This window comes from Brassica napus, chromosome C7 (genome assembly GCF_020379485.1).
Source record: "Brassica napus cultivar Da-Ae chromosome C7, Da-Ae, whole genome shotgun sequence".
Lineage (NCBI taxonomy): Eukaryota > Viridiplantae > Streptophyta > Magnoliopsida > Brassicales > Brassicaceae > Brassica > Brassica napus.
The window spans coordinates 41,701,850-41,714,210 of record NC_063450.1 but is presented as its reverse complement, the minus strand read 5'-3'; the positions used below and the strand labels follow the sequence as shown (position 1 = coordinate 41,714,210).

Here is a 12,361-nt window from a genome sequence, read left to right as displayed (position 1 = left end):
CAAGAGATGTGTTTGGTAGCGAACGGTGTTTCGTCCGTTGACCAAGCAGTTCTTCGTTATTGAATATTGGGCCGGGCTTTCTTAACAGACCCTGTGTTCTTCCAAATAGTATTGTTGGCAGCTAGTTAAATCTTTTCTATTAAAACATAAGTTTAGTCTAATTATTTACAACCTATATTTTTAAATAGGATTTTCTGTAAAAAAAAACCTCAATGTGGTTTTTTTTTTGCAAATTAATCCGCGAATTCAAAAACCCACGGATCAACCTTCCAAGTGCCTGTCAAACCGCAATATAACTCTCGGCCGTATATATGTGTATTTGACTGTGTATAATTTTAACATTTTTTAATACTACGTCGTTTTGACACTATTTTTTTAATGAAAATTTTTTGTTGAAAACATGGTTTGAACCTTGAACCTTAAACACTATGTGCATGCTACGTAACCATCTCGGCCATCAAATATATTTGTTTACTTAACAAACACAGTTATATAGATTTCTAAATTCATTCTGAAATGTATTTGTTTCTTCTTCTTCCCTTAGACATGGGAGCTTGAATAATGAAGGTGGGGTGATCCATAAAAGTGCAGCATATATTTCTTTTTTTCTATCTACATGGGCGCGTATTATATCTTTCTTCTTTGCTCTGGCCACGATAACACTCGAAGAAGAATGTGGAGATGAGCCGGAAACCCGAATCCCATTCTGATTGTTGTTCAAAACATGTGAGATAATAACTATAAGGAAAGAAAATCGAAAAATAAATAAATGCTTGAGTAACAATCAAAGGATCACCCCACCTTCATTACGCATTTACGCAAGCTCACATGTCCAAGAGAAGAAGAAGAAATAAGGTCATTTCGGAATGAATTTAGAAATCTATATAATTGCGTTTGTCAAATAAACAAATATATTTGTTGGCCGAGATGGTTATATTGCATGCACATAGTGTTTAAGGTTCAAGGTTCGAACCCCGTGTTCAACAATTTTTTTTTTCATTAAAAAATTAGTGCCAAAACAACGTAGTATTAAAAATGTTAAAATTATACACAGTCAAATACACATATATACAGCCGAGAGTTATATTTCGGTTTGACTGGCACTTGGAGGGTTGACCCGTAGGTTTTTGAGTTCGCGGATTAATTTGCAAAACAAAACCACATTGAGGGTTTTTTTTGCAGAAAACTCTTTTAAATAATTAACTGCAAATATTTAAAATATATATATCTGTAACGAGACTTGGTATTTTATAACTTCTCCTCCCTTTATTTCCTATAATTTTGGCTTGCATTACTTTGAGTAGAAAAAAAATCACGTATACATTAACTATATATCTAAGCAAAGAAACAATATTCGAATAAAAATATTTGGCTAATTTGTTAATAAATAGTATTTTTACTATATTTAGTTATTTAAAAATTAAATATAATTAATATTTTTAGGTATATAATTTATTTAAAATTTTTGTTATAGCAAGATACAAATGATCATAAATTATATGAGTAGAAAGTTTCATTTAATTGATATTCATATTAAATATAAAATATCATTTAAATTAAAATATTTACCGTATAAATATATAAATATTTTAATTTTGAAATTTTAGTAATATGTATCATACTTGAATTGATAAAAAGTAAATATTTTTTACTTTTTAATGAAAATATTTAGTTTTAGTTAAAAAGTAAATATTTTTTACTTTTTAATGAAAATATTTAGTTTTAGTAAAAAAGTAAATATTTTTACAATAATATATGTATTTTAAAATTTTAATTTGATAAATGTTTTATAAAATATCTCACTCCGCTCATAGCTGGATTATTACCTATTATTTATTATATCGAAAGCATGGGAGAAAATATTGTTTCGGTAAACCTCTTTATTAACCAGAAAGATATAACTTGTTTGCTAATTATTAGAAGCTAGTTAACTAAAAACCAAAAAATTCTAGAGAGAGAAAACAAAACAAATCCGATGTTGATGAAAAATCTTTTCTTAAGCCATGTGAATAATCTCCACTAAACAAAATGTTAACTAAGTAGCTGAAAGTTTGATTTTTACTAAAGTTGTAGTTGAAATTTAGAACAAATCTACTAATAGTTGAAAGTTTGTTATATCAACTAGATCCTTTCTCCGCGCTACGCGCGGATAATATATTTAAATTTGTTACATTTATCATTTTTATTTGTATGTGAATTTTTCTATATTAAATTATATATAACTAATTTTTAAAATTATTTTTTTTATATTTTTAGTTTGAAGTAAATATTTCTATTATATGCAACACAATTAACTAATAAAATATGAAGACTCAAGTCCAAAATTTTAGAGTTATGTAAAAAATATATAATTATGTATAGAACACAAATTATCTTAGTTTAAAAGATCGGAATCTCATCTCGAATAAATTTACGAAAAGAAAAAGTATTCCAATAACCTACTTAAAATATAAACCTCTTTTTCAAAAAAAAAAGCGTACTTAACAATATTTTTTTACGTGTAATAGTTGAAAACTGACAATTGAATATCGATCTAGAATATTATTTTAATATATCTAATGTAAAATATTAATTGTAATAAACAAATTTTGAATTTTGTAATATTACATGAATTAGAAGTCTTTAAAATCTAAAATCTATTTTATTAAAATACTATATTTTTTATTCATTTATTATTTTGACGTTACAAAATATTGCTTTAGTTTTATTTGTATATTAATTTTTTAATAATTTAGTTTCTTTTTAAGTAATTTTAAAATTATCAAGAATATAATATATTTAAAATTATTTATTTAAATATATCCAAATATGATGTCTCATTTTTATGTGTGTTTGCGTTGAGCATATTTAATTTGTAATTTGTATATTTAATAACACCTTATTGCGTGTCGTTCTATGGTTTTAATAAATGTGTTGTCATTTCATTTTTATTACTACTAACATGATTTTTTTAGTGAACAGTGATAATGTATTTTTAACGTTATGTATTATATTTTATAGTATATTTTTTAACTCTTCGTGCTGGCACTTTTTTTAAAATCATTTTAATTAGATAATAGGTTTAAAGATGTAAATAAAACTGTGTATGTTGTAAATTTAGACTTTTTAGTGTAGCTAAGCACTATCAATTAAGGAAATTATATTATGATTTTATTTTCCTAAATCTTTTTTCTGTGTATTTTTTTGTTTTATTTTGTATTTTTACAATTTTATCGCATTATTCTTTAATTGCAGAGAATTGATATTTCCAAATTTTGTTTCATATACCTTAAGTCGTCGGTTGATTTTTGTTTGTTTTCTTTTTCTAATTATACGTACAGTTCGACCGTTTCTTCTTTTTTGGATCAAATTACTAATATCATGAGATAGAAAAGTTTAAACTCTAAGAATGGAGTGAGTATTTGTGCTAGAGAAAACTTATTTAACCACTAATATAGTGAGATATTATAATATTAGAAGGTATGGAAACTCTTCTATGTTGTCCTACGCTGGACATAATTAAGTTGTTGTCAGTTGATTCTATATTTGTGATAACTGGAAATACATCTTTATGTCTTCCTTACATCATCCTTAATTGGTTTACGGTTCGACCATTTCTAATATACTGAGAGTAACATAAAATTAGATGTTGATTATCTCCTCCCAATTAGGAATGCATAGAATGAGAGAAATTCAAGATGAGACCTCTTTACAATTTTGTCCTCATATCTATATAGAGTTAGTTTATAGATTACTCTATCTGTTTCAAAATGTAATCATTTTTAATTAAAATCTGTAATATTTAAAAGTTATTGCTTTAGAAAACTGTCATTTAATATATAAATTTAATCAATTACACAGTAATTTACATAATTTAATTGGCCACACAATATCCAATAAATATAAAGTTACATTGAAATATAAAAACAATTTCCCTACCAAAAAAAAATATAAAAAAAAAATTATATAGTGAAACAAAAAATACTTTTAAACCATTATATTATAAAACAAAGAGAATATTTAAATTATATTGAAACATTAAAATAGTAAAAATCAGAAAAGCTGAAATCTCAACGTCGATCATTTACGTTGGCCATGTTATTGACTTTGAAGATAACGTGAATGATCAAGAACAAAAAGATTAATTTTAGCTTCAGTCTTCTTTTTTTTAATAATTTTACCAAAAAAAAAAGAACAGGAAGATGACTAATAAAAAAAGATACAGACAGAGTACTGTAAAAAGGTGTTGATCACAATAGCAAACATTATAGTCGCAAAAATAATCAATTTTATATTAAATATTAGTCAAAAATAATAAAATATATAATATTAATAAATTTCATTTTAAATATAATTTAACTTTAAAAAATTTATGCTGCACATGGTGCAGAAAAACACCTAATATTATTTGAATTTCAAAAACTATCTGATGCACTGACTTTTTGTGACAAATCAAATTTAAGGAACTGGACAAGAGATTGAGAGGAGTGATGTGGAGAGGTACAAAGAGTCTTCACTTGATGAGTTATAATGGAGCATTGAAGTGCCATTGTTGTAGTCGTAGGAGTTACACCGATGAAGTTGGGTAGACGAACAGTTTTGGAGTCGTTGGAGACGTCTGAGGCGAGTAGACTAAAGAAAAAGAAGCTATAAGTTATACAATGGGCTGACTATTTTGATGGGTTTGGATGGTTCGAGACCCATCATCTAAACATTCGCGATGACGTGGCAGTTTGATTGGTGAAGAATATTTTGTCCTATGTGGCACTTCTAAGAAGCCTCAAAATTAGTAACTTTTATATAGTAGGATAGCATGAAAAAATAATAATTTTTTTTGTTGAACCCGAATCTTTATTAACCATAAAGGTATAATTTTCTTGCTAATTATTAGATTAGTTAGTTAAAAACGAAAAAAAAATCTAGAGAGAAAACAATACAATTTTAATGCTGATGAAAGATCTTTTCTTAATCCATGTGAATAATCTCCACTAAAAACAATTTTCACTATGTAGCTGAAAGTTTTGATTTTTACTAAATTTCTAGTTGAGAGTTTTCAATAAATCTAATGATATTTGAAATTTTGTTATATCCGAAGCATGAAATAAAAATTATTTTCAAGTTGAATTTGAATCTTTATAAATATAATTTGTTTGTTAATTATTAGGACTTAGTTAGATCAAAACAGAGACATTTAGAGATATTAAGAAAATAAAAAATTGATGTTAATGTAGAGAATTTCTTAAGCCATGTGAATAATTAATCTCCACTTAAAAAAATGTACTAAATAGCTGAAATGTTACTAAAGTTATAGTTAAAAATTTTGAACAAATCTACTGATATTTAAAAGTTTGTTATATCGAAAGTATGGAAGGAAATTTTTTTTTTGAACCCTAATATACCATAAAGTTATAATTTGTTTTCTAATCGTTAGGAGTTAGTTAGCTAACAATCAAAGAATTCTAGAGAGAGAGAAAAACAAATATGATGTTGATGAAAGATTTTTTCTTAAGCCATATGAATAATCTCTACTCAACAAAATATTCACTAAGTAGTTGAAAGTTTCGATTTTTATTAAAGTTGTAGTTGAGAGTTTTGAATAAATCTACTAATATTTGAAAGTTTGTTATATCAACAACATAGAAGAAAATAATTATTTTTCATGTTGAACCTGAATCTTTATCAACCATAAAAAAATATATATCGTTCGTCAATGACTCTATTTTTTGTATGGCTTTTTAGCCAAGTTTGTGTCTCCATTTTTCAGGGAGTGCTACTGTTGTTTCTTTCATTTTGTTTTAGTAATATTGTGTTACTCTTATTGAAATTACATGATTTCTGTTATTTTGATTTACTAAAAACTAGGGAGATTCTGACCAAGAAAAAGAAAACATAAGCATCAAGAACATAAGTAAAAAAAGGCAGATCAGAATTTATAAAACTACAATTCGTTCGAGTGGAGAATTGCCAAAAAAAACAATTGTCGAAAGAAGAAAAATATGTGTAATGGAGAAAAGAAATTAAGAAAAGAGGTAAGTGTTCTTTACGTGGTTGTTCTGTTTTGTTTTTTTCCTGATGAATAGTTAACTGGCTTCCATCTTCCATCAAAATAAATTACTGAAAACAGCCGAAGCTTAGCGTAAGAAGTTAAAGAAGGAAAAGCAGAAATAGAAAAAGATAAAGTTAGTCATCAAATCCACATCATTGCTGAGATTGAGACTAAAGTGGTTAAAAAATACATTGGAGGTAATGAAGTTATCTATTGTTTGTATTATCCTTCAACATATATTTTAGATGTTTTCTCTATTTTGGATATTTTGACACTTAATTGGATATTTTGTGACTTAATTATAGACACCGAGTGCCTCTAGCATGCTATTAACATATGACTTTGCTTTCAAAGTTCTATGAGGGCATTACTTTCTGTATATCCCCTAATCCTATTGAGAGATCCAACTGTGGACGATGACAATTCCAGAGGATATTGCTCCAGTGTGAATGAAATCTCAATCACTTTGATTTTTGAATTTGCTTAAATGTTAATTAAATTGATTTCATAATGAGTCTCATAAAAAACAGTCTTGCTTCTTGTCAATTCAAGTACGAATACCCACGCTATTTCATTTTTAGGTATTGACTATGGTGGATAATAGTTTTAGTTTATTCCCGCAAATCATTGAGTTGAGTTGTAGAATCCCACAAAACAAGTCATCTCTCCATGCAGTTAAACAACTTAAATGCAATAAATATCCCGCATCAAAGGCTTATGTTAAACTTGCAAACTATCTTCTTATGTGTGGCTAGTAATGTACTTCACCTGTACAATTTTGAAGTAAACTCATATGTTTTATGCACATGAAAAAACTAACTACGTTATTAGTAAACGCTAATGGTGCATTAGTCCCCAATGACTCAATTGACAAACACATGATTAAAAAAGTCAATGGTAAGCTTAATTCAATTAAGCATTTTAAGTTTCCCTGATCATTTTTAATTAGGAGTTAGTTAGCTAAAATTCAAAGGATTCTTAAGAGAGAAACAAAACAAATCTCATGTTGATGAAAAATATTTTCTTAAACCATGTGAATAATCTCCACTAAACAAAATGTTGATTAAGTAGCTTCAAGTTTCAATTTTTACTAAAGTTGTAGTTGAAGTTTCAAACAAAACTATTTTTTTTTTTGACATCCAAACAAAACTATTTATATTTGAAAGTTTGTTATATTGAAAGGAAGGAAGAAAATAATTATTTTTCTTGTTGAACCCGAATCTTTATTAACCAAAAGGTATAACTTGTCTACTAATTATAGGAGCTAGTTAGCTAAAAATAAAATAAAAAAAATCTAGAGAGGGAAAACAAAACAAATATGAGGTTGATGAAAGATCTTTTCTTAAGCCATGTGAATAATCTCCAATGAGCAAAATATTCATTAAGTAACTGAAAGTTTTGATTTTTATTAAAGTTGTAGTAACAAATATGAGGTTGATGAAAGATCTTTTCTTAAGCCATGTGAATAATCTCCAATGAGCAAAATATTCATTAAGTAACTGAAAGTTTCGATTTTTATTAAAGTTGTAGTTGAGAGTTTTGAATAAATCTACTGATATTTGAAAGCTTGTAATATCAAAAGCATGGAAGAAAATAATTATTTTACTGTTGAACATGAATCTTTATTAACCATAAAATACAATTTGTTTGCTAATTATTAGGAGTTTGTTAAGCCGTGTGAATAATCTCCACTAAATAAAATGTTCACTAAGTAGCTGAAAGTTTTGATTTTGTACTGAAGTTATAATTGATAGTTTTGAACAAATCTACTTATATTTGAAAGTTTGTTATATCGAAAGTATAGAACAAAATAATTAGTTTGTTTGTTGAACCATTATATTTATCAACCATAAAAATATAATTTGTTTTCTAACCGTTATGGAGTTAGTTAGCTAAAAACCAAAGAATTCTAGAGAGAGAAAACAAAACAAATATGATGTGGATGAAATCTTTTCTTAATCCATGTGAATAATTTCCCCTAAACAAAATGTTCACTAAGTAACAGAAAGTTTAGATTTTTACTAAAGTTGTCGTTGAGAGTTTTGAATAAATCTACTAATATTTGATAGTTTGTTATATTGAAAACATAGAAGAAAATAATTATTTTTCCTATTAAACCTAAATCTTTATCAACCATAGAAAAATATATATTTTCTAACAGTTACGGACTTAGATCATCTCCATCGCTGGTTTATAAGGAGTTCATAAGCGAGCCTCTTACCCGCTTTTGATTTAATAAATAATATAATTAAGTGAGATGGTTAGAGGTGCCTCTTAAATAACAATTTTAAGGGGTGAGCTCTAAAGTATGTGGCAACTGCTTTTCTCCTAGTTTCGTTGAGAGAAGAAAAAAAAATAGTTATTCGACGCGGTAGAAAAAAAAAAACACAGACGGCGCATACTTGGCGATTCGGGAGCGTCTTTGTTCTTAGGTAAATCAATACGAAAATCGATTCTCCTAGTTGTTTAGCCGTCGATTTATGGATTGGTACTTGTTCGATGTTGTTTTCCTGTGAAATTTGTTTTCGGTTTTGATTAACAAATCGATTTGGGGATCGATTTGAAATAAGGGTTTTCGTCAGGGTTCAAAGACGATTTGGGATTTGGGGCTTTCGTCTTCGTTTGTGTTTGATTTCGATTAGATTAGGTATTCAAATCGATACAGGGTTCGTTTTCAAATTAGGTTTTCAAATTAGATTTTGGAATTGGTGCTTTCATCTTTGTTTATTTCTTGTTAATGCCCCAATCTGTTTTTGACAGTATTGGAGGTTAGCTCATGGATCCTAATGAAGAGAGGAGATCTATGAAGGCGCTTAAGGCCCACTTCGATACCCTGCATTTTGTAACAGACTCGATGCAAGGAATTCAAGAACGGTGTGCATGTGGGCAACGCTTAGTGCGCGAGAGAGCTCCAGCAGAAGTGTTTGACTACCTACCAGGGAAGAGATTCTTCACCTGCAAGGAGTACAAAGTAAGCGAAATACATGTTCTATTTCTATCTGTCCAGATTGCTTAGAAAATGTAATCATAGTTGTTTGTCCAGTTTTCTTAGAAAATGTAATCATAGTTGTTATATTTCTGTAGGATGATGGGATGCATTACAGGCAGCCGTGGGTCTGTGCAGTCGAGGAAGAGCTAGGTTTCATGAAAACGAGGCTGGAAAAATGTGAAGAGTATAAATCCCTGGTGGTAAAGCTGGAAGTCGAGAATCAGGAGTTGAAGGTGAGTTGCCTTCTATCTTTTCTTAACGATTTAGGTTATGTGGCTGGTATTCTTCAAAATCTTGACACACATTTTAAAATTCTTGCAGGCAGAGGTGGAGAAGCTCTTAGCCCGAGTGTCTCAGCTTGAGTATGTGCATAAGGTGAGTTCATAAAACATTTTAAAGTTTTTTTACGATATATAATCATCTAGTTTGAACATTTAAACATTATTTCAAACTTTGAAGTTTTTAAACATTAACTTCCACTTCATTTCAAACTTTTTTTTCTTTGAAACATTAACTTCGTATCTGACTCCAAACTTTTAATTGTTTCTTCCTAACTGCATTGAGTTGATTGGTCTTTAAAGCTCTATGTTAACTTTCGAAGAGTGGTGGTTAGGATTAGGTTAGATAGTAAATACATCATTTAACGAAGAACACTAGTTAAATAGACCTAGACACCCATAGTTTTACCAACCACAGATAGTAACCAAAACCCACAAACTTAGAAAATGGCATCGTATTCTCCAGGGTTTGTTAGCCTTTTAACAAGCCAAAATGGAGAATTTAGCACTCCAGGGTTTGTGAACCTCTCAGGTTCTGAATCCATAGACCTCGAGTCATCTGATCTTCCAGCTTTTAGCAGCCAATCCTCAGAAGCATCTACTGTCAAGGAGAAGAAGAAATGGTCTCCGAAGGAGGATGTTATTCTCATAAGCGCTTGGCTCAACACCAGCAAGGATCCAATAGTAGGGAATGAGCAAAAGTTGGGAACTTTCTAGTCAAGGATCCAGAATTACTACAACTCAAGTGTTCAGCATGTTGGGCTGGACACTAGGGAGCTAGGTCAATGCAAGCAAAGGTGGGGAAGGCTTAATGACCTAGTCTGCAAATTCTGTGGTTGCTATGATGCGGCATTGAGGGACCAATCAAGCGGTGAGAATGACAATGATGTGATGAAGAAGGCACTAGACATGTTCTTCAATGACCATGGTTGTAAATTCACTCTAGAGCATGCCTGGAGAGAGCTTAGGCATGACCAGAAATGGGCCTCTGCGTATAAGGCTAAGGATAGTTCTAACGTGAAGCGGAAGACGGTTGGTGGTGATGTTCAAGGTGATGAGGAGGTTACTGGTGCTAGGCCTCCGGGTATCAAAGCTGCTAAAGCGGCTAAGAAAAAGAAGGGTGTTCAAGAGGAGTCTAACCAGACAGAGTTAAGAACAGTGTTGGAGATGAAAGATAAACTAAACAAGCAGAAGTTGCTGGAGAAGTTGCTTGAGAAGCCTGACCCTCTATCTGAGATGGAAATGTCCCAAAAACTTAAATTGATTTCGGAAATGTTAGGATAAGTTTGAGTTTGTTGTGTTCTTAGGTAAATCAGTAATAGGTTTGTGTTAGTTGTCATGTGTTGAATTGTTTAGCACAGAGGAGTCTAATGTCTTGTTGTTTTCTGTCACAGGTGGAATAGATGACCACGGGAGCAGAGCACGGGAGCACAGCACTGCTATCTTTTGTTGTTTTATGTCATGTGTTTTCAGCTATGGCTTGTTGTTTTATGTCATTTGAACCTTTCTTTTTATTTTCGTTGTCATGTGAACTACTCTTTCTCTATTTAAACGTATCTGAACAACTATTTATCATGTTTCTCGTTCTTGTCTACCTTCCAAAGCATTTACGGTTCAGTATAAGCAAAGGAGAGTGTAAGCGGTGTTGTTATATCTCTTCTTTCTGGTTCTTGCTATATCATCTTTCTTGATACTACTATTACTATATATCATCGCTTGTGTTTAGTGTTTTCATTAGAAACACGAAACGATCATGAAAAGCAACAACAAAACCATAAATAAGTTAGTTCATTTACGGTTTACATTGCTATAAATTAGTTAAATACCATATGTTATCTTATATACTTATTAATATTTAGTTTCAGTAATTATTATTAGCCACCTGTAAATGTTTATTGCTACAAAATTAAATTGTGAAATATATCTAAATATATAAATGTAAAATAAGAGTTTATATAGAGTTAACCAATAATATTGTTTCGGACTTTCTTTTATTACAGGGATTTAAAAATTTTATTAAGAGTTTAACATGGCATCCTCATCCAACGACGAAGAACAAAATTTAGAAAACATGTTTGAAGATTATTTCGAACAACAAATCGACGTAATATACAACAACATAGTGGACTATCAACCGCCAGTACCGAGGAGACGAGCATACATAGAAAGAAACCGCGAGGAAGGGCATAACCGCTTGTGGAATGACTATTTCAGTGAGGAGCCGACATATCCACCTCACTATTTTAGGCGCCGTTTCCGAATGAACCGATCATTATTCACGAGGATCGTTAATCGCTTCTCCAATGAAGTTCCTTATTTTCAACATAGAAGAGATGCAGTTGACCGGTTCGGGCTATCTCCACTACAAAAGTGTACTGCAGCAATTCGTATGTTGGCTATGGTTGTGCGGGTGATATGGTGGACGAATATCTCCGCATGGGTGAGACCACTGCCTTATTGTGTTTGGAAAAATTTACTGAAGGAATCATCGATTTATATGGAGAGGAGTATCTACGAAGACCCACACCTGAAGATCTTCAACGACTACTTGATATCGGAGAGGTACGCGGTTTCCCTGGGATGATAGGAAGCATTGACTGTATGCATTAGGAGTGGAAAAATTGTCCACACTCTTGGAAAGGTCAATATAGACGTGGTGCAGGGAAGCCAACAATTGTTCTAGAAGCTGTAGCTTCACAAGACCTCTGGATATGGCACTCGTTTTTTGGACCACCGGGTACCTTGAACGATATTAACGTCCTTGATTGGTCTCCGGTTTTTGATGACATTATCTATGGTTGAGCTCCAAGAGTTGAATTCACCGTCAACGGTCACAAGTATAATAGGGCCTACTACCTCACCGACGGTATATATCCAAAGTGGCCTACCTTTATCCAATCCATCTCTATTCCTCAAGGTCCAAAGGACGTGTTATTTGCAGAACGTCAAGAAGCCGCCAGAAAAGATGTCGAGCGTGCATTTGGAGTCTTGCAAGCTCGTTTTGCAATTGTTAGAAACCCGGCTCTTCTTTGGGAGAAGGAAAAAATCAGCAACATTATCAGAGCATGT

The 12,361-nt window shown here is 30.7% G+C and overlaps 1 protein-coding gene across 1 annotated transcript; it reads left to right on the top strand.

Moving 5' to 3' along the window:
- Positions 1-9,739: 9,739 nt before the first annotated feature.
- LOC125590630 (glutathione S-transferase T3-like) lies at positions 9,740-10,576 on the top strand. The gene is made up of 2 exons (XM_048764266.1): positions 9,740-9,993; positions 10,066-10,576. Exons 1-2 carry the CDS (start codon positions 9,740-9,742, stop codon positions 10,574-10,576), a joined length of 765 nt encoding a protein of 254 aa, XP_048620223.1.
- Positions 10,577-12,361: the final 1,785 nt, after the last annotated feature.